Source organism: Rhinocladiella mackenziei (assembly GCF_000835555.1).
Source record: "Rhinocladiella mackenziei CBS 650.93 unplaced genomic scaffold supercont1.4, whole genome shotgun sequence".
NCBI lineage: Eukaryota > Fungi > Ascomycota > Eurotiomycetes > Chaetothyriales > Herpotrichiellaceae > Rhinocladiella > Rhinocladiella mackenziei.
Window position 1 is genome coordinate 2,404,053 of NW_013550601.1, and position 22,172 is coordinate 2,426,224.

General features: G+C 50.6%; 6 protein-coding genes across 6 annotated transcripts; 3 read left to right on the forward strand and 3 right to left on the reverse strand.

The window, feature by feature from the left end:
* Positions 1–1,023: 1,023 nt before the first annotated feature.
* Z518_06013 (uncharacterized protein) lies at positions 1,024–3,795 on the reverse strand (the record flags this gene model as incomplete). The annotated part of the gene is made up of 3 exons (XM_013416823.1): positions 1,024–1,951; positions 2,013–3,348; positions 3,402–3,795. 3 exons carry the CDS (start codon positions 3,793–3,795, stop codon positions 1,024–1,026), a joined length of 2,658 nt encoding a protein of 885 aa, XP_013272277.1.
* A 1,331-nt stretch (positions 3,796–5,126) lies between these two features.
* On the forward strand, positions 5,127–7,584 carry Z518_06014 (uncharacterized protein; the record flags this gene model as incomplete). Its single annotated transcript, XM_013416824.1, has 3 exons — positions 5,127–5,324; positions 5,373–7,415; positions 7,465–7,584. The coding sequence occupies 3 exons, from the start codon at positions 5,127–5,129 to the stop codon at positions 7,582–7,584; spliced, it is 2,361 nt and encodes a 786-aa protein (XP_013272278.1).
* A 2,140-nt stretch (positions 7,585–9,724) lies between these two features.
* Z518_06015 (uncharacterized protein) lies at positions 9,725–10,631 on the reverse strand (the record flags this gene model as incomplete). Its single annotated transcript, XM_013416825.1, has 4 exons — positions 9,725–9,824; positions 9,888–10,314; positions 10,402–10,419; positions 10,472–10,631. The coding sequence occupies 4 exons, from the start codon at positions 10,629–10,631 to the stop codon at positions 9,725–9,727; spliced, it is 705 nt and encodes a 234-aa protein (XP_013272279.1).
* A 2,725-nt stretch (positions 10,632–13,356) lies between these two features.
* On the forward strand, positions 13,357–13,653 carry Z518_06016 (uncharacterized protein; the record flags this gene model as incomplete). Its single annotated transcript, XM_013416826.1, has 1 exon — positions 13,357–13,653. One exon carries the CDS (start codon positions 13,357–13,359, stop codon positions 13,651–13,653), a length of 297 nt encoding a protein of 98 aa, XP_013272280.1.
* A 723-nt stretch (positions 13,654–14,376) lies between these two features.
* Positions 14,377–15,837, reverse strand: Z518_06017 (uncharacterized protein; the record flags this gene model as incomplete). The annotated part of the gene is made up of 1 exon (XM_013416827.1): positions 14,377–15,837. The coding sequence occupies one exon, from the start codon at positions 15,835–15,837 to the stop codon at positions 14,377–14,379; it is 1,461 nt and encodes a 486-aa protein (XP_013272281.1).
* Positions 15,838–16,168: 331 nt separating this feature from the next.
* On the forward strand, positions 16,169–21,370 carry Z518_06018 (uncharacterized protein; the record flags this gene model as incomplete). The annotated part of the gene is made up of 1 exon (XM_013416828.1): positions 16,169–21,370. The coding sequence occupies one exon, from the start codon at positions 16,169–16,171 to the stop codon at positions 21,368–21,370; it is 5,202 nt and encodes a 1,733-aa protein (XP_013272282.1).
* Positions 21,371–22,172: the final 802 nt, after the last annotated feature.

A 22,172-nucleotide genomic window follows, 5' to 3' on the forward strand; every position in this document is an offset into this window, starting at 1 on the left:
GTAAGTGGCGTAGCTGTGGAGGGGTGACGCGTTAAACTCTCCCCGTTATAGGTGGTTGCGAAGCAATAAACACATTTGATTCCCTTTTCCTTGGTAGATAAGTACCGTGCATTTTGAGCTTCTCTGTATACTTTGTAAATTATTGTGGCCTACACAGCCGGATTTGTGTAGAGATCCCCTGCACGGTCGATACCTCGTGCTGACTAAGGTAACAAACCAGCGCCCATAGGCTTGGGTGGGAACCGCCCATAAGCGGGGCAGTTGCCCCCCGGCTTATGGGCGGTTTCCCCCCGGTTCATGGGCGGTTTCCCCCTCCGGCTTATGAGCGGTCCTCCCAAGCCTATGGGCGCTGGTTTGTTACCTTAGTCAGCACGAGGTATCGACCGTGCAGAGGATACCATCGTTAACCATCATTTCTGCATTCTATATAGGCAGACTTAGGTGTTGTGACATCACGTATCTTCGAACTGCGCAGATAACCGGAAAAATAAAAATCCGGACCAATCAAAAGCGGTGTACAGAATAACAAAATGTGGTGTACAGAATAACATTACCCGTGACCGGGCAATATTCTATGCACGTGATAGATTGAAGCGCGCCTTATTCGCGATGCTATCTCTCGTCGACCTCATATTTCTCCATCACGACGCTGACCGAGACCCATATTCCGGCAAGATCGATTATAGTATGTTGATCCTACCATGCCTTTCTGCGATCCTCTCTTCCTCCGGAGCATACCGTCGACCCACCCTCTTCTCCCCTTCTTGCCATTTATCATGCCCATTGTGCGAATGCTCCATCTAAGTGACCTGGGTGACTATATCGGTCGCATCATTCCAGAGATGGAAGAGGTGGGTATAAAGGAAAATGGATCTACCGAACTTGGACGCTACGTCAGCTTAAAGCTGGGCGACTAGTTGGAGGAAGTTCCAGTATGTTGACCTCGTTGTCGATAGAAACGGCGGATGCTCAGGTCTGGAAACGGAAATGGACTTTGGTGAGGTGAAGATTCGGGACATTCAGTCATCCATGATGATGGTATAGTTGATAGCCAGGCGGTGGGCGCCATGGATCGTAACCCATTCCACGAGCGGGAAGTTGACTTGGGAGAGGAACATGATTGGAACCTGGTAGAGGGAGTGGAGGGTAGCTGGACATTGGCGGAGAGCTGGAACCTGTCATGGGAGGGCGATTGAGGGTTGTCCTGGGAGGAGAATTGAGCCCTGTCATACCGAGAGGAGGGTGGTTGGACATTGGGGGAGGGCTGGGATCTGCTACCAGAAGAGGGCTGAGGTTTGCCATGGGAGGAGGATTATGCTCCGCCATACCAAGAGGAGGGTAACTTGACATAGGAGGAGGATTATGCCCCGCCATACCGAGCGGAGGGTAGCTTGACATAGGAGGAGGAGGGTTATGCCCTGCCATACCAAGCGGAGGGTAGCTCGACATTGGGGGAGGGTTATCCCCTGCCATACCGAGCGGAGGGTAGCTTAACATAGGAGGAGGACTGGGATCGGCCATAAAACGGGGATTGAGAGTTCCCAAGTCTGGGAAATCGGAACTTGCCGTTGTAGGAGGATTTGGGGCTTCCATAGCAAAAGGATCGCGATCCGGCACATCAAGATGATGACGAGATGGCAGAGGAGGAGAATCATGAGTTGTTCTCCGACGGGTATTTGCCCTAGGAAGAGAAGGAGTACGAGTTGCCCTGGGAGGACGATTTTGACTGGACCTTTGGGGAGGATCGTGATTTGCCGTGGGTAGAGGATTGTAATTTGTGAGAGGGGGAGGAAGGTTTGGGTTTTCCATGGGAGGAAAGCTGAACGTTCCCAGAGGAGGATGACTGTCCGTTACCATCGGAGGAAGTTGACCTGCCATAGGAGGATTGAAACTTGGGAGGGGAAGTGTGCCCCCAGCTCCGCGATGAACAGGCCGACGAACAGTATCATCCCTAAAGAGAATCTCAGCCATCAAGGCAAAAAGAGAAAAGAGAGTGGAGATATACAACGTACCCAGCCAAAACTGACAGCGGGCCCGGGCGAGGAAATCGCCTGTTTGGCCTGCTAGGAGGCTTTCGTGTCATCCTCCCGAGTCTTGATCTTCTTGGCTCAAACGAAACGGTCTCACTCTCTGATAAATTAAACCGGACTTGTTTCGCAGATCCATTGCGTCTTCTGGGTGGTAGTGGTGGCGGCGGCGAAGGGGAAGGAGAAAGAGGCCACATGTCTTCCGCCGGACCTGTGAACGAAGAGGCTTCTTGCATTTCTTCTTCCGGAGGGAACTCGACTCGGGTCTTTGTAATTGGTGCTCCTGGCGGTAGACATTCCTTTAATAAACGACAGAATATCTCGTGAGTGCGTTCTGGTCTACGCCTTGCCGGAACATTCCTTTCTTCTAGTAACTTTTCGAAGTTGAATGGTGGTTCAAGTCTAGGTCTCTTGTCCTGGGTGAAATCACGTCGGCCTCCATATCTCTCTAAAAAGCCTGGTAAATATATGCACAGATAGCCAGTTCCTGCTGTTTTTCCTGTTGATGGAGCCGGAAGATGTGTCTCTGTCTCTGTCTCTGTCGCCGGTCCGGTTGTCGGTGGGGGATGGAGTAGTTCTGCTCCGGCTGTTGGTGGAGCACCGACATTGTCTGGTGTGGATCGGACATTGTCATTGTGCTGTGTCGTTGGAACACCGATATAGTCCGGTCTGGATGGAACGTTGACATACTGCTGTGTTGGGCTAACGTATTCCTGTGTTGGAGTACCAATATCAAGTTGTGTGACTCTCCTGCTTATTCCTTGGATATGGAAATCGAAATCTGATACCATGCCTCCCGTCCGTTCATAACCTTTGCGCAAGTCATCTATGCCAGGGAGTCTGGCAGTTTGCGGATCAGGGCGGCAATATTGGTTCTCATCTTCTCGCTGTCCTCCTTCCGAGTTCGTCTGAGGCTCTCGCTCTGATTCCTCGGGGGGCCTTGGCATATTGGTTGGGACATAGGGTGTGAAATAGATATCCACAAATTGAGGTTGTGTTCTGCGGCCATTTCCTGGAGTCGGAGGCGTAGCATGATAGAGAAGTGTCTGAAAGGACAGCTCAAGCCGATGGGCCAAAACAGCCAACACTTTGAGGGGTCCAACCACGCCTGCATGTCGAAACAATACAAGGGCGTCCTCAGCAGTGCGTTCGGCCGTCGGCTTTAGCTTCCGGCGGAGCAGTTCAGAAAAAGGGAGACTCTTTTGGTGGGAGGGATGATATCTGATTTTCGGCAAGGTGTCCTTGTTCCCACCAATGGTCTCCATGTCAATTTCCCGTTCTGTGATATTATACACCTCACACAGATAGTAGAGTTTGTGTACTATTAATGGATATTAGCTCAATGGTTTCGGAAAGAAATTGACCATCTCATACGTTGATCCCACTCCGTCAACGCCCAGAATTCCTTGACGGTGGGTGGAAAATATTCGGGCAGCGGGAACCTGTGTTCTTCCTCGCCCGTTATCCATTCTCCAGTCGACTTCGGCAAGGGGAAAATTTGGTCATTTGCTGATGCTGCTTCCGTATTGTTTTCAGTCGCCAATTTCTTATACGTGCGGACGAGCACTGATAGGTCATGACAATAGACTCGAGGCCGACCATCTGGACATATGTGTCGTTCCGTAGGAAGAACGGCTATATGTTGATTTTCACCCTCATCTCGGGAAGCCTTGTCATCTCCCTGAGTTGCCTCTGCCGGGACTGGATTTAGTAGATCGGTCACGGATACTACGGGGGTTGGATTCAGTAGATCGGCCACGGATGCCATGGTCAGAAGAGAGTCAAGAAGGTTAGTCTTGAGGAGGTAGAACGAACGAAGGAGAAGAGGAGGGGGAGAGAGGTCGGCTGGAAGTATTAGGATCTGGCGACCAACGAGTACCTTTGAGAATCTGGAAGTGATACCCCTCAAAAGACACGGGGATTGTGACAGGTCTTTTCGCAGGGTATGCCATTCCAACCTCCTAGATTGACACGGACGAGTAAAGCAATTTTGTGTAACATTCTTTTGCACTACGTGGTTGAACAAGAGATGCAGAGCAACGCCTCAGATGCTTTCCGGGGCGTATGTGCAGAGCCCGACTAGGCGGGAAATAGGCTAGTGATTGCTGCTCATATTCTCTTTCAAGGTCATTGGTGGCCGCCGTGCACTCGACCAGTCGTGTGAGAAAGGGTGTGAAGGGCGAGGAGCAGAGGACAGACCACCCACAGAAAAGTACGGCGTCATCGGCACTTGACGATACCAGGCAGCCCCGGGGGGGGGGCGCATAACGGGGGTAAGTTTGGGAGATATAAATCCTCAGTCTTTGTTACCTCCGAAATACCCTGCACTTTGCAACGTGGATGTCAATCTTTTGTACTTACGTCCTTTTGCTGTGGTGATCTGGGATTGACAGGCCATGGTGGGGGTTGGGCGGCACTCAGGCGGAAAAGGAGGTCACCATATCCGAAAGAACAGCGAGAAACCCTTTGTCAGGAGTGATTGTGCAAGCCACATTTCCAACTCAGCTCAATTGCGGTTCTTTGACAATGTGACAAGTCACCAATACCAATGCTCTGCGCTGTGGGTTGCTAACCCCACCTAGGCCGAATGTACATAACTATTTACTTTAGGACGCGGGTACCAGACTCCAAGGTTGAGGCGGCCAGTTCGCCAGGCCAGGGGCTCCCATAGCCCCCAGTCTCTCGCCTAATTCTCTAGAACGCGTCGGATGCTTTGGCTGATTTCCCACTTCGTGTATCCCCCTGGCTCCCCTGAACGTTGCTTTGGCCATATTGAATTCATCATCTAATTAACCAGAAATCAAAATTGTGCGCGTATTCGTACAGCATCCTTTTTTATTTTTTTCTTTTTTCCCCCCTATGTTCAATCCGCCTGAGAAAGATCTATCGTTCCATCGTCATTCCTTCTGCAACCTCTCCTTTCCGTAATGTCCCCATAGCCGTTCCAGCACATTCCGACCTCCATTGCGCAACATGAACATCTTCCAGCACGCTATCCGAACTATATCCGACATCAATCGCCCATAGACTTCAGTATCTGGCTTGGACTGGATACCGGAAAAGAGCAGGATTAGCCACCTGTCCGGCATCACGATCACAATGCAGTCTTTCAATTTTGGCCTCAGACAGTCTTCTGCTGAGACGGCCGATAGCAGTCGCAGTCGCTATATCGCCAGTTCCGTCTACAGTGGTCCGGGGCCGGTCGATGATTCCCCCGCCATTGGCCATCCTCCGAGCTTTATGTCGGGAGCATTGCGAGGGCCATTTGAGGAACAACAGACGCCTCGTTCTGCGCCGGTATATTCCATGTGACCATTTTGCCGCCCTGGTGCTGATCTTGAATAGCCCCGCCAAAACGTCCTCCGAAACTCGACCCTGCTGAACATCAACGATCCTGTGGCAATGCATTTGTTGACGGAAACTGCGATCAGTGATAGTAGAGACTTCGAAGTACTATCATTTGAAGAAGTGGAACAATTGAAAAAGGAAAGACATTTTTTGAAAGGCAGAATTGAAACAACGAGACGAAAACTGGCTCTTGAAAGCAAGCTGCGGGATGCCGCGCAATCTCTCAATCGGCTTTATTCTACTCAGGAGCATCATGATGCCGAAGGGAATTCACCAAAGAAGTCGCGACGCAGTTTTCTAGGGACCAAGTCTGCGGGTGGTGAAGCTATCAACCGCGCCGACAACGAATATGCCGCCAGTAATAAAAAGGTGGAAGAGCTCTCTCTTGAACTGTCAAAACTGGAAAAGGAGCTGGAGCTCACGGAAAAACGTATTTTGGAACATACCGCTGGCATTCTTCAGATGACACACAGAGGGTTGAAGAAAAATATTCGAAGGACCGAATTACCTCGAAGCCCTGAGAGCATGACTAGCCAGCCTAACGGGCGTGGCTCAGGAACGGATAGTCTGGATGAGTTTGATGAACGAAGTCTCTACCAGGTTCCCGACTACGTGACTGAATTTGGACAAGTCCCCCGGTCAATCAACAAGAGCAGGGCTTCTAACAGAGAGACAAACGCAATTGAAGATGTTGCGGCCCGTTTGCAGGAAGTCAATCGTCGACTCTATTTGATGATCACCGAAGCTGGATCTCAAGAACATTTTGACCCCCCTCCTCAACCGACGGATAATGACATAGTGGGAAGAGTTGGCGCTCAAATCCAAGCATACCTGGGCTATTTGTCCCAAGGTCTGGATGCGATGGAAGTCGCGCGAACCCGAACCAATGCAGCTATCCAAAAATCGATTTTCGACTCCGAAGATCAGCTCGAGGATGTCAATATCCGCCTCCATGACATGTTGGAGAGGACCAATTCGGTCAGTCACAGCCCCTTATTGCAACAAGACGAACCACGGGGAAGGGATTTGCAATCTCAACTAGCCTTCTCTTCCGTCGTCCTCGAACGTTTGAATCAGCGTGTCGAGACGTTGGTCGAACAAAAAGATATCCTGACTCGACAGATTCAACAACAACGAGAACTCAATGGCAAGTCCGACGCTCAACGCGACGCCCGAATCCATGAATTGACGGATCAGTTGGAGGAATCAAAACGACTTCAAGCCTTGGGCGAGGAAGAAGCTCAGCATTCTCGTGACCAAATCAATCTCCTAATGGAGCAGTTGGATCTTGCCAAACAAGAAACTGTGCTCGTTGAACAACAGCGAGGTGCGAGTGATCACAAGGCCATTGAAGTCGAGCGAGCTGCACGCAAAGAGATGGAAGAGAAATTTTTGGCCGAATTTCAAGCCAAACAAGAAGAACACGGTCGGGTGCAATCCGAAATGAATCAGCAAGTCGTTGGCCTCGAGGCCGCCAAAGCTGAAGCGGAATCCGAACTCTCGAAGGTCCGTGCGGAAATGAAGGATCTCGAATCACAGGTGGTTCAAGCACAAACGGAACTGACCATGGTCAAAGCAGAATTGGATGGCGCTTATGGTACACGTGCTCAACGAGCAGCCGATGTGTCTATGAATCCGGCCATCCAAAAGGAAATGGATGATCTGAACACCCGCAATAGAGATCTTGAAACTCAACTTGAGTTTCTCAAAACCCAACACGAAACCAAAGGGGCGGGCAGTGCCGAACTTCAAAACAAGGTCAACGCGTTACAGAAAGAACTCAAGGAGACGATTGAAGAATACGAAGTCATGACGAAGCAGAGTATTGATGATGAAAAGGAGCGAGAACGTTTGGAAGAAATGATCGACACCCTCCAACAACGATGTGAGGGATTAGAATCCCAGTTGAGCGAAGAAAAGGTCAAATGGCTCGGTGTCAAGGCCGGATCACCTGCCGAAACCACTTCGACGATGGTCTTGAAGAATGAGTTTAAGAAAATGATGCGGGAGACTCGGGCTGAAAATCTCAAGATTCTCAAGGTAAGGCATCCTTTCAGCAGGATAATGGTTTGGTCTAACATAATCCCAGGCTGAACAAGCAGAGAGGCGCCGATTAGAAGGCATCATCAAAAACTTGAAGAAAGACCAACAAAGTCAATCTCAAAAGGAGATGCCCTCCACACCAAACGGGCCGATAGATGCTCGCTGATGTTCACCATTCACGACCCTCATGAAAGATTAATGACTGTCGAGCACAACTATTCAGGAAAGCAACAAGGACAAAGAGAAAGCATCCTGCTGGCGTTGATAATGCTAATCATCTAATGCATAGCAAATTTTGGACTTTGTATCAATATTGAGCATGGATCACGGACCGAGTGCGGTCGTGGGAATGGGAATAGGAATAGGAATCGGATGTGGGGGAAAGGACGTACTATTCTTGAAGCACTTTGCATTGGACAATTCAGCACCTCATACGGGATAAACTCAAAACGGACGAGAGAAACGGTTGCATCTGAAGAGGAACGACGTCGGCGACTGCCATTTCCCACAGTTCAAAGCTGAGGCTACGGGAACATTCCTTCACTACTGCTACTGTTGTCTCTCTTTTCACTTCTCGATCATTCCGTCTGCGCTTTTCCATCTTCTGCCTTTCTCCTTGTCCCTTAACACTCTCTTCCTCTCCCTCTCTGTGCCCTCTCCAATTCTCAATACATCCTCATCTTTACCTTGATTGCTGACCGGTAAGTACTATGATTCTCTTACCGTATCCATTCCTTTTTGATTTCGCTAGATGAGAAGTTACCGGACGACCCGCCTTCGGCAACCATCTACAAACAACCTCCTGTTGATCCGGCGGCGCCGTTATACCGGACCACCAACGATAGCATGGCAGACACGTCATCCCGTGACAGCTACCATGGATCTCCTGAGAAAAGAGTTTGCAGAACAAGTTCGACACGATTCGCTCCGACGACAGTTGACTTCTCCGATGGCCTCGAGCCAGATCAGGATGCAATATACAATGCTGAAGCAGTTCGAAAGAGAGGAAACCTCCTTTGGAATCCAGAGTTGTCGACAGAATACACGGCCCGTCCATTCAATCCACCCAAAACAGTCGTCTCAGCCTGGCAAAGTCAACCTTCGACAACATTGTCCTGTCGTCGATCCTTTTCTATCAATGATTTGGACTACATCCGTCAGCCTGCGGTCCCGGACTCGACCTTTTCGCATTCATTCTCTCCATCGAGAGTCTCAATGAAGCCAGTTGGTGTCCTACACATCCAAATATGCTGATGGAATCTCCTCCGTATCGAATCCCGACGTCGCCTGGGTTACTGTCTTTTGGTACGGAGAAGCAACGGAATACAGACTGACGGAACCACCACGGTCATTCAGGACGTCATTCTGGAATTGATTATGGCGACATTCAGAGTCCACGCGCTTGGCTCTTCAAGCTCTCCAGCTCTCGGACAGCAAGGCTAACTGGGAAGCCCTCCAGCTGAAGCCTTCGAGAGCAGGATCATTAGTCCACCAGCCAGAATATGAACCAAGAATGAGTCCTGCTATTTATGTTTTGCCCGCGACTGTGCCCGCATCCCAACTGAACTTCGTTACAGCGATGTTACGCTATCGGAGGATCCTCCAGAGCACAACTCCAGGCAGTTACGTTCACCCCATACTCCATCCACTTTACTGTCATTGGGAAGTATAGACGGTATGACTTGCGTTCCTAGTTGAGAAGAGGCTGAACGAACTCGTGTGAGGGAATTGTTGTTGGCCGAAAAGCGACGAGAACAAAGAAAATTTTGGGTTCGAATGAATGCGTTTGATGACTTGTTGTCAAAGTTTCTGGCCAGTGTGTCGTGTGAGTTGTTCTAACAACGGTGGGAATGCGGGTACAGGCGTTCCCGAACCCTGTCTACAGGGTGTGCGGTAATCTTCTGGATCTCCTGTCAGGTTTAAGTGCACAGGCCCAAAGAAGGCCAAGTACGTTGAACGGTTTCCCAATCCTTCCAGGTCCGCTTGCCAAAACCTATCTTTATTGGAACGAAGGATTCGCGCCCATGTGTTCAACTCAACAGCCTGTGGACAGTCCCAACATTCACCATTCCATGACCTCCTCCATTGTCCGTAATCCAAATTTGTAACATGCACAAGTAAACGATGCTGCATCTGGTATGGCAAGTAAATAGGGTAGAGAAGAGGGATGTTGGCCGTCGCATCAGGCGAAGAGCGCTTCCGGGTTTGGATCGTGGGCTGAAGGAGATCTGCTCGTGGCACTGTGTCAGCTTTGTAGATAATACACGAAAGATTACGGACAAGCAGGTGGTACGTGTAGGGTAGGCTTACATTGCCTCTAACGTCGTGGCGTTCGTACTCGCCGTCGCGGCGTTGGTGGTACTGCTGATGGCACTTCCAATAAAGACAACTTCTACGGCAGCGAACCTAATTCCCACATTACTTGTAAGATTCCGCACGGATTTAGCAGGAGCGGGTTGGAGTCCTTACGTGGCCGTGGCGGCGAAGATCTCAACTCGCCTCGCGGAGGTGAAGGTGACCAAGACGAGGGCGAAGATGGCGATGAAGACGGTCGTGAGCCCAATCCGCCGGTTTGTGTTATGGAGACTGTTGAGCACGAAAATCGTGACGACCGGAAGGGTCGAGGCCAGAATTGTAGCCATCACGTTGCCTGCCTTGTTAATCGTTGACTGTCTGTACGATACAATCTTGGCCCTGTCGCCGATCACTCTCCCAACATTCGGGCATCCGCCACAGAACCAGTGAAACATGTCAACGAAGGCATCCATGAACGGGGGTCGGGTCATCGACGGGTACGCCCCCCATGTCATGACCGGCATATTGTTATCCCTGGCAAGGATTTGGAAACTCGTCAACTGTGTAGCGTTGGGACTCTCAAGTTTTGACAAATGATAAACTTGACCGTATGTCAGCCGGAACCATATTTCAGATCCACAAACCGCGTCGTTGACTATCCGTAACGCATACTCTTTCACTCACTCACCTTGAAGTAACAATTCGTCTGGGGCCCATTAGCATCTGCGTTGTCTTCATGGAAGCCTAAACGAACTTACTGTATTCCTTCAGCTTTGGCATGAGTTGAAGCTGGCAAATTTCCTCCTGCAACCTGAGAAGGCGGAGGATGTTCAGTTCATCAAACCGTCGGAAAATGGCGAGGCTTTTGTCGCCGCTCATCTCAGCCGCCACCCTGGAGTACCCGCTAGGGCAGACCATGTGAGTGTGTGGGGATTGAGACGATGAGCTTGTTGCCATTTTGGGATGCCTCAAAATACGGAAAGCAAAAAGGGAAATGCTACCAGCATCCCATCACTTATTGCCTCGACGTTAGAGGGGAGGACCGCAGCCATGCTAATATCGCTGACCTGTTGCAGAAATCTCACAGCACCACATTATCACGCACTTTTCCTCTTGCTCAGCCGCCTCTATTTCTCACTATTATCTGAATTGCAAACCTGCTCGTACCGCTTTACGGATTGTCCCTGTGAACACTGCTATCTCGGCCCACCGATCATGTAAGCTTGTCACCAGATCTAGGTCGGATTTCGGTCACATCCTTCGTTCCCAAGGATAAATTCAACATCGGGGGTTCGGTTACAGAAAACAGGTGCTGAGGCCTCTCACCTATTAGCTGTTGAACCTAAGCTACGGGATGTGTCTTCGATTTCGATCTCCACCAAGGGGATCCACTGCTGCTCGACCACTAAGTGGCGGCTTCGTCGGCCGTCTTCGACTTCTTGGCCGCCGTGCTAAAAATTCGGAAAAAGATCTCCGACAAGAATTGGAAAAAGAGCTTCGAAACTTTCGAGAAGTAAGTGAACCTGGACCAGGCGGGATGTCTCTTTATCCTTAATTCTTCTTCCGTCGACTTCTCGTGATACCTGCTGCCCTCTTCTAGTCGAAGCATTCATCACGACCGAAGAACAAACGGCCGTCGAAATCCCGAGAAGGCTCTTGCTCTCACCTCTGATGGTGCTATTAGACAAGCGCTGCTAAGCCGGCTGAGCTGGCTGGCACCCCTATCAGCGTACCCGTCCCTACCGAAGTGGGCCCCTCAGCCGAGCCTACTACTAGGAACGGCTCTTAAGATCGATCCCGCCATAATCCTGGGAAGCGGCCAAATGGAAGGAAGCGGAGGAGCTGAAGGTGCAAGTAATGGAAACGAGAAGGAGAGTGCTCTGGGCAGAGCATCCACATACGCTGAATGATTTGGCGTTCATTATAATATTGAGGCTATTACATTTATGACGGAGTGTGTCCAGTTACGAATTCCTCTGCTATACTGGCTGAATGGCAAAAGCGCTGATCAACTGTCAGGCTTATGGAGCTAGATTAGGTGATTTTGGGGTAAAATTATCCATCCCATTTTGAGGTCACTTAGCCGGCGACTGAAATGAAAATGAACAAACAATCCCCGACGACCCAGTTCATGGCCATCTGCCGCACTGGGACCTAAGCAGCAGTGTCTCTTAGAGGACCGGTCCCTGAAAATAGTCTTCTGAAGTATGCTCTAGCGAAAGGCCAAGTTATTCAACGTCTAGCATCCATTGGCTGGGGTGCTGCTTCATTTTCCCAACCGCACAACTGTCGTAGGCTTGACCCATCACAGCTTTACTTCCATGTCGTCAACACGCTTTATCCAGATCGTCCTGATAGCACTCAAGGAAGACAAACAACCGCTGCAGGCCCCCGTCACGTAATGCTTTCAGCGGTTCCAGGAAAGCAGCGTGCGGTCTCAATACAAAGCCTGTAATGTCGCGACAGGTGGTCAAATAGCGGTCGAACGGGCCGCGGTTATCTATGGTCGGACGCAGGAATCGGTGGGACCGAACGCCAGTTTCATGTGTACGATGAGCGTCATGGAAGCTAAGTTGCCGTCGTGACTGGCAAAAATCACTTGTCTGAGTTTGCATGGGCTGGTCCCGACATGACTGGAACGCATCGATTACGTTCTTCCCTTTAACCCAAGGGGTGACGGGTACAACTCACCGGATGATAGCTCTAGAGGATCAGCGCTGCCGTTGCCAGCTATGACTGGCTCGATGTCAACATGGACACCGACACAGGCGGCAGTATTCAAGTGCCAGCGTCCAAAGAACGGCGTCATTGGAAATCGGCCTTCGTTAGGCGCCGTGAACCTCACTGGCGTGCTACCACTATCCACCATCTTGGATACGAGCAGCACATCTCAGAAAGACACTGCATTGACGCATCCTTCATTTCTAACCTGCATAATATCTGTAAGTACCGCCCCGCTCCCTCATATTATCCTACTCTTGTCCAAGACTAGCAGAGACGCCAAGGTGAATCGAAAGGAAAGCTGTGGTGACATTGTGGACATGTATCGATCGCCGAAATGCATCGAGCTTGAGACAATCGCCCTTTGCCCAGGAATACGTCTCTTGATACGGATTGCGTGGCGAAAGATTGAAGGGACTGTCGAACGTCGCTGAGGCATCGCATTGTGCGCAAGCTTAGCGCGAGTCATCCTGGAGGACACGGCGTCTCCTACATGAAGCACAATTGGAAAAGAGGACAAGCTGCATCTAATGAGTCAACGTTAACAGGAGGTAAGCACAAACCTGCGCTGTCGCGGATCAGCGGGTAATTTCGCACAACCGAGGCCTAACCGAAGATCGTCACACATTTGGCATTACGTTTACCGGATCGCTATTGTAAAGAGGTGGGGGCTCGTTGGCTGGTCCCTTGGCGCTCGGTTTTCAAAGTTTGAAACGTCGAATTCAACTCAAACCCTTCCTCCACAATGGGTTTTGACTGTGGTTTCGACGTTTATCCACGCCTCGAAGCAACTACCGAAAATAAACAGAATTACTGACGATTCCTTGACGAAATCATAAACACGTATGATGGCGTCTACGATGATAATGGACGACGCGCGGATGGTAAAGTTCTTCGGTTTATGGTTGGCGAGTGTCCATGTATGCCTAGTAATCCCGACAGATGTGACTACTTCCTCCGCTTCAGCTCGAAGATTAGCGGGCGCCTGACGACCCCGGCTGAACCGTACATCAGAAACGTGTATGCGATTGCAAAGAGACATTTTGGCAGCAGAGTCCACTTCTGGCATGAGATGAATGAGACCGAGGACGAGCTGCAATGGGGCTGTTACGATTGGGAGGAAGTGCACGATGCGAGTGAAAAGCTTAGAGAACTGGAGAAACAGGACAAGCTCACCTCGGCACAGCAGCTACATGAGCACGTCGCCGATATCGTGTGATCAGTGGCGAGTCTGTTTGCTGCTACTTACTGCAAGGGGAACAGTCTGCGCCCGAATCTGAGGCGTGATCGGAGTAAAGGTATCACTGAATTGGACTTATTTGATTTCCATTTCCCTGCAATGATTTCTACGAGGTTGTGTACAGTAAGACACAGCCCGCTGCACCGATGTTGTGGCGTAGTGGTGGGAAGGTAACGTAAGTCCTCGTGTGTTTGCGAGAGCGTAATGTAACTGATATCCCGAGGCGGTAGGTATATAGAAAGGAGTTGTTGAGGTGACCTGACTCGGAACATAGGTTGGCGAGTACGTCGAACATTGTGCGACATGGCGAGGTGTTGATTCTAATTTCGTGTTTTGTTAGAAAGTATTCCAAAGCTGACATAACTGTCAATCAAGTTCCCATCCATCAGTTGCCCATTGCAGCCTTGCTTTAATATTGAGAGTTATGGACCTAGTGCCACTCTCCTTTTCATTTCCTCGTATCGTGTTAGACTCGTAAAGACCCTTTGGCATACTCATTCAGTATGTTTTATGTCCCGTGACCATGACCATGACCTTGCTTGCTTGAATGCTGGACTGAAATGTAGATGCAAATGCGAATGCAAATTGAGATATCCACTCCTGTGTCAATTCCCGTGTCCATTCCCATGACCGCGCCTTGCTATGCCGACAGACAAATCGGATCAAGGCAATACATAAGTCATCCTTTCTTCCCCCTTTCTACTATAGCGGCACGAGATGGTCTTTGCCCAACAATTTGGCCATTGGATCATCTGCCGCCGTGCGCGAGCGCTTGTACGCTTCAAGCTCTTCTTCTGTGATGCCGGATTGGAGTTCTTGGAGTGTGCGCTTTTTGGCCTGGACTCGAGGAACAGTCTTATCGGTGTCTCGATTGGGTTTTTCGTCACCATCCATGTTCCCGGCCTCGGTTTTGTTCTCAAGCTGGGATTGGGATTGGGACTGAGACTCCCCATTCTCCAACATCAGTGCCTCACCTGTACGCATTCCCTCGGCTTCTTCGAACGCGATCCGTCCGGCTTCGCCTGTGCAGTAGCTGTTCTTTACTGTTGAATGGCAGCACGCATATCCCCATACGAAATCCCGCCACCAGCTGCCCCAGACTGATGTATGGTTGTTCGTCAACACGTCCTCGGCATACTTAGAGCGTGCGATTTTGCGTTCTTCTCCTTTGATGTGACCAGACTCGTCGTATTCGACGTACCGCTCATTCTCGAGCACACGGTTGCCGCTCTTGACGGGATTTGCTTGGAGATGTTCGTCGCCTCCATATTTTTCTAAGAGGGCTTTCCGGGCTGCGGCTTTCTTCTCGGCTGCTTCGAGCGTTTGCTTCTTTCGCAGGATTTCGCCCTCGGTGGGATTTGCTTGGAGGTGCAGTTTTTTGGTTCCCGGATTCGATGATTCTTGCGTCTCCCATGCATATCGTTGTGCACGTTCAAATTCGGCGGCGTCGTCGGCAGGCCGAACGAAGCCGTCGTCTGCGTTCGTTGAAGAAGGGTCGTTGGAAGGCGCGAGAGCACTGGTGTCCATGGAGCGGGTTTTGGGATCGTATTTTGCCGAGTTTACGTCGAGATTGCGCAGATAGTTCGCTGTGTCTTCTCTCAAGCGCAGTTGACGGGTGGACGTTGGTTGGGACCGGCCCATGTCTGTTTCTTCCCCGTAACGAGCGTCTGTGTTGTCGCCATTTTCTGGAGCCGACGACGCATTATCTTGAGATTTCCCTGCTACTCGCTTCAGAGCCTCTAGTTCCTCAAACTCTTTGACCACGGCGCTGTATTCTCGGCTGTCGTATCCATTCCAACGATCGCGTTTCGCATCCCATCCTAACTCGACGTCCTCCACGACTTCGTCGGCCTGGATATCTTTACCTGTCCAACGGGCACCTTGTTTTCGAGGTCGACTTAGGCATTCTTTCGTCTTGTGTGTCATAGCACCGCAGTTTTCGCATGCTCCTTTGCGGAATTTAGTGGCCGCCGGGCCGACTTTCTTTCCTCGGTTGTACCATTTCGCACTATCGAGGGTATCTTTCGGTGCAGACTGGATACGTTGGTGTTCGAGGTAGTCGGCGTCAGAGGTTGTTTCGGCCCAGAACGGTCGTTTGGATATGAAGGAGGGAATGTATTCGTTGCGAGACTGGTCTGGGCCAGGAGGTTTGTTTTGCGCCATCGCGGAGGAGTGGTCGTGGAGAGGTAGGTCTTCTGCTTGACTCTTTGACCCAGGGACACCGAAAGACTTGAAATAAAGTTGGAGCGACAAAGTGGGATGCGCCGCGGCTCTGGGAATTGTGGCGATGTTTACATGCTCCCCATGCGCCGCTCAATTTCCACCAACGTTACCAACCACCTTTTTTGCCATAGGATTTGCAGACAAGGTACGATTCATATGAGAATTGAGCACGATTACCCCATGACTTATACTTATGCCTTGTATTCGCAAGGCGGGCAAGGACACGCCTTTGGTCTCTCAATAACGCTCACGTTGGCCTCTCGAGAGCCTCATGGGTACGTTTCGAGTCCGACTCAATTGTGTTGACCACTACCAAGCTGTTCCGATTGACGAATTCGATCCGCCGGTGCCTCGTGGTTCAACAAGCGGAAATGCAAAAGATAGACCCCGAATCTCGGTCATTCGTGTGTTTGGCGCGACGGAGACTGGCCAGAAGGTGTTGATGCATGTTCACGGAGCCCTTCAATATACATACATCGAGTACAGTGGGAGCTTGATTCCGGAGGATGTCGACGTGGCTATTCGCACTCTCCAACTTTCCATCGATCATGCTCTAGCAAGAAGCTATCGCAAGGACTTCTACGATGGGAAACATCCATATGTTGCCCACATCTCCTTGGTCAAGGGTGTCCCATTCTACGGCTTCCATGTTGGATACAGATATTATCTCAAGATCTATTTGCTCAATCCGTCGCACATGACAAGGCTAGCGGACCTTTTGCGTGAAGGTGCTGTCATGAAGAGGATGTTGCAGCCTTATGAAAGTCATATGCAATATCTGGCACAATGGATGTGCGACTACAACCTTTATGGCTGTGGCTATATCGATTGCGAGAAGGTCAAATTTCGTGGGCCGGTCCCAAAATACTTGGAAATGACCAATGCCAGGCATCAATGGCACGATCACTCAATTCCGTCCGAATACATATCCGATGGCGCTTCGCGCCCAAAGCAGAGCCATTGTGCCCTCGAGGTGGACGTGCATGTCAAAGATATTTTGAATAGGAGGAATGTTGAAGCCCGCCCGCTTCACCACGATTTCATTGAGCGCATCCATCCAATCCCCGCCGATGCAAAATTGTTGCAGAGTATGGCAGGCCTCTGGAGGGATGAGACCCGACGAAGGAAGGTTAGAATGGGCCTCGAGGATTCCAACAGCAGCCCATTTCCACCTGAAGTCCTGGTATCGATGTCAGCGGACCCGAGGAATACTTCTGCTGGCGGCTGGATCCACGAAGAAGAGTATCGCGAGAAAGTGGCCCAAGTCGCGGCTGAAGAGCGTGAAAAAAGTGGCGATCGTGAGGTCTCTTTTGACACGTTTGTGAAACCGGCATCATTGGAGGGGAGCGTACAGACCGCGTTGGAGAGCGTTGAAGATTTGTATCCACACAAGATACAAGAGCAGCAATTCTCAAACGGACGGGGCGGGCCCCCTATAAACGAGAATAGCCTAAACACCGATGAGCGAGTTCTCATTGACGAGTCAGAGGAAACACATCCTTCGGACGATGGAAGTGGTGATCGCGCAGGAAGCATGGACGGCATTGGCAATGAGATGGCCACTGGTACGGATGGGCTGGTATCGACGCCTATGAGCTCGTCAGAGTATGAGAAATATGGTATTCGCTTCGTAGGAGATCCGGGAAATCCAGACGAAGATATCTTTGATGTCCCAGAGGAATATCTGAACCATAGCCCTGTCGAGCCTAATGATTCCCAAAAACGAAGACTTGCGACCGCACCGGCCTTCCCGACAAGCAAGAGACGCCGACAGCTGGTCAATGATGGTCCAGACAAAGATATCTTCGATGCTGCAGAAGAATATCCCAGTCGTAGCACCGGCCAGCCCACTGATGTCAGAAGACAATGTTTTGCGCCAGCTTTCCAGCATAAAAAGAGGTCCAGGCTGCTCGTCAACGAGGAAAATCTTCTACCCGACCTTAGTTTGTCTGGATCTGACGATGACCCGGATTTCCCACCTGACTTCCATGACATCGAACCATTAGCAGGCCCGACGACGAAGAAGGATCGAAATATTGAATTGTCTCAAAGCAACCACCATGAAGGTTTCCCGTCAGATGGTCAACAGTCCGAGTACGAGGACGCGTCAGAAGGTCGGAATCCATCCAATCTGTCTCGGCAGTCAACATTGTCATTTCCTACGGTCAAAAATCCCAATGATCCGACCACGATTACTAGGTTGAGCCAAAAAAGCGGTGCATCTCAGAATTCATCGCAGACAACCGCTGCCAGATCCGCAATCTCTCCTGCAGCGCTCAAAACTCCAGCAAAGAGCATGTCGACGGGTTCACAGCAGACGCTGACGGCCCCAACCACGAGTGGCAGCAGTAAGTCGTCGAAGTCTTCGCGGCTCGTCATCAACGGGCTGTCGGCCTCACAAGGAGACCGTCATTTGCAGGTATATCAGGTCCGTGCGCCGAGCTTCAAAGAGATTGGAACGACTTTGTGGCAGCACGGTCTTCCGGATGTCATTTATCAAGAAGCATTTTACAGCAACGAGGAAGATGTGCCTGAGCAGGCAAGAGAGTATGCAGGTCGTCAGTTCAGGCTTGAAAGTGTAACGGTTCCATATCTCCCCGAGTTTGACCCTGCCGGTACCTCTCCAGCAGTCTTTGGACGGAGGCCAGCCTTGCTCCTTGATTTCGCCGCGGAGCGAGTTCGAGATAATCAGAGACGAAAACGATGTAAGATTTCCGAATGGGTCATTGCTGAACCGCCACCTCGCCGGATCGATGTTCTCGCTTGGTTAGAAGACGAGCGCAGAGCCCAGGACGAAGAGACTGTTTCCACCGGCCCGGTCGGATTGCGGAAAGAGGATCTGTCTCAGATTGATGGACCGACACAGAAGAATCGACATGGTTTCAAATATTCGCAGAAGGCGATCAGTACGAGCGTCCAACACGAGACGCAATATATGAGTATGATGAGCCTCGAGGTACATGTCAATACCCGAGGATCGCTTGCCCCAAACCCTCACGAAGATCCCATTGCTTGTGTCTTTTGGTGCCTGCAAACTGATGATGAAGAGCTGGAAACGAACGGAAGCAAGGATGGTCTCCGGGTGGGAATCATTGCTGTTGCCGACGAGCCTCATATCGCCAAAAGGATAGGTCGCAACGTCCCTTTTGACGTTGAAGAAGAATCGACTGAACTTGATCTCCTCACGCGGCTCGTCGATATTGTCCGGCTATACGATCCAGACATCTTAACAGGGTATGAAGTTCACAACAGCTCGTGGGGATATTTGATCGAACGGGCGCGCGTTACATATGATCTCAATTATTGTGATGAACTGTCGAGAATGAAGTCGCAGTCCCATGGTCGATTTGGGAAACAAGATGACAAATGGGGATTTAATCATACGTCGACGATCCGAGTCACCGGTCGACATACCATCAACATCTGGAGAGCCATGCGAGGTGAATTAAATCTGCTTCAATACACCATGGAAAATGTGGTCTATCATCTGCTTCATCGGAGAATACCACACTACAGTTTTCCTGATCTGACCAAATGGTACAAGAGCAAGAATCCTCGAGATATGGGAAAAGTCATGGAATACTTCACTTCTCGAGTTCAAATTGACATCCAGATCCTTGAAGCGAACGAACTGGTGCCCAGGACAAGTGAACAAGCCCGTTTGTTGGGGGTTGACTGGTATTCCGTTATTTCGCGAGGCTCTCAATTCAAGGTCGAGTCCCTGATGTTCCGGATCGCAAAACCAGAGAACTTCATATTGGTGTCGCCCAGTCGAAGACAGGTTGGTGGACAGAATGCATTAGAATGCCTGCCACTCGTGATGGAGCCTCAGAGCGACTTCTACACCAGTCCATTGTTGGTGCTGGATTTTCAGTCGCTCTATCCGAGCGTGATGATTGCTTACAACTATTGTTATTCGACCTTCCTGGGTCGCGTGGTGAGCTGGCGTGGCACCAACAAAATGGGCTTTACCGATTATCGGCGCGAGCCGAGGCTCATCGAACTTTTGAAGGACGACATCAACATCGCGCCAAACGGAATCATGTACGCAAAGACCGAGATCCGCAAGTCTTTACTCGCCAAAATGCTGAGCGAGATCCTGGAAACCCGAGTGATGGTCAAAAGTGGTATGAAGATGGACAAAGATGACAAAACCCTGCAAAGGCTGTTGAATAACAGACAACTGGCTCTCAAGCTGATCGCAAATGTCACTTATGGCTATACCTCGGCGTCGTTCTCGGGACGGATGCCTTGTTCCGAGATCGCGGATAGTATTGTTCAAACGGGGCGAGAGACCTTGGAAAAGGCCATTGCACTGATTCACTCGGTTGAGCGCTGGGGCGCCGAAGTGGTTTACGGCGACACCGACAGTCTCTTCGTCTATTTGAAAGGTCGAACGCGCGAACAAGCGTTCGACATTGGGGAGGACATTGCAGAGACCATCACCAAGATGAATCCCCGGCCGATCAAACTCAAGTTTGAAAAGGTCTACCACCCGTGTGTCTTGCTTGCCAAGAAACGATATGTGGGCTTCAAGTACGAGAGCAGAAATCAAACCGAGCCCGACTTTGATGCCAAAGGCATCGAGACCATTCGTCGAGATGGCACTCCTGCCGTGCAGAAGATTGAAGAAACCGCATTGAAGGTGCTCTTTCGTACCTCGGACCTAAGTCAGGTCAAGAGTTTCTTTCAGGCGCAATGTGCCAAGATCATGCGTGGAAAGGTGTCGATTCAAGATTTCTGTTTTGCAAGAGAAGTCAGGCTTGGGACCTACCGCGAAAAGGGGCCCCTGCCTCCAGGGGCACTCATTAGCACGCGACGAATGTTGGAAGACCCTAGGCTGGAACCCCAGTACGGAGAACGAGTTCCCTATGTGGTCGTAACAGGCGCACCGGGCGCGAGACTGATTGATCGATGTGTGGCGCCCGATGTGCTCCTCCATGATGCTCATTCAGAGTTGGATGCGGAATATTACATCTCGAAGAACATCATCCCGCCGCTCGAGCGAATCTTCAATTTGGTCGGAGCCAACGTCCGTCAATGGTATGATGAAATGCCAAAATACCAGCGGATCAGACGGGTTGAAGCCGGGCTCGGCACCGAAGGGAAAGAGCCGGCACTCTCGAAGAAGACCTTGGAGTCGTACATGAAATCCTCGACGTGCTTGGTGTGCCGAGAATGCCTTGATGGCGAGTCACCATTGTGCCAAAGCTGTTTCCACCAATCTGCACGAAGCATGCTTGAACTGCGGTCGCGGCTCTTGAAAGCCGAGCGTAAAGTGGCACAATTGGCCAAGGTCTGCCGTTCGTGCTCTGGATTGGGCTGGAATGAGGAAATCCGATGTGACAGCAAAGACTGTCCGGTATTCTATTCTCGAACTCGGCATACCGCTGCCCTTGCGAATGAAAAAGCGCAGATATTGCCCGTATTAGAGAGCTTGGAGAGATATGATGAGGGAGCAATGGATTGGTAGCATTTGGTGGACTCCATCGACTTTTGAGATACCCAGTTTGGTTATGATGGGGAAACAGATAGGCGAGGACAGGACGGGACGGGACAAAAAATGACATTGATGAGTATGCGTGGAATAGCAGATGGCAAAGGATTGAAATTTGACTGATGGACTGATATCTCTATAACTAAGGTCTGCCTGTTTTGGCTCTTCCGGCGATGGCTCTTCCGGCTTTGGTGGTGGCTCCACCGGCCGTGGCTCTTCCGGCTTTGGCGGTGGCCTGCCCCCGCCGTGGCTCTTCCACAACCCACGTTTAAAATTTAAGGCATCCACGGTGGAACTCGAGTCCCCAGGGATTGCTTTATTATAAAACTGAGTCACATCGCTCTGAACATATTTTACGTCGGGAGGGCAAACGGCCCTATCGCTATATCCCGGGGAAGGTATAGCCGTTATATTTGAAAATGCCCTTTGTTGCTTGATGGTGGCAGAGCCCGGATCGGTATATCCCGGCGGAGGTCGAACAGCTTCGTTGGAAGAAGCTGTTTTTTTTTTATTTTGGACGATGGGCTGGATAGGCGTCCCGGTGGTATTGAAGTGCTCTTCAATCTGTCGCGACGCAGCTCGCGGACGTAGATACTCAGTGCCTCGCCGATCTTCTAGCTCTCGTCGGCGCCGCTTAGGGTGGACCGTGTTCTGTTCACAGGAATGGTCCCCTACGCCGCGGAGGGGGAGCGTGATGATATGGGTCACCGTGATCTTGTACCGTCTTGAAGACTGGCCAGATGGGAGATTTGAGTGACCCGGGCTTTGGAGGCATTCC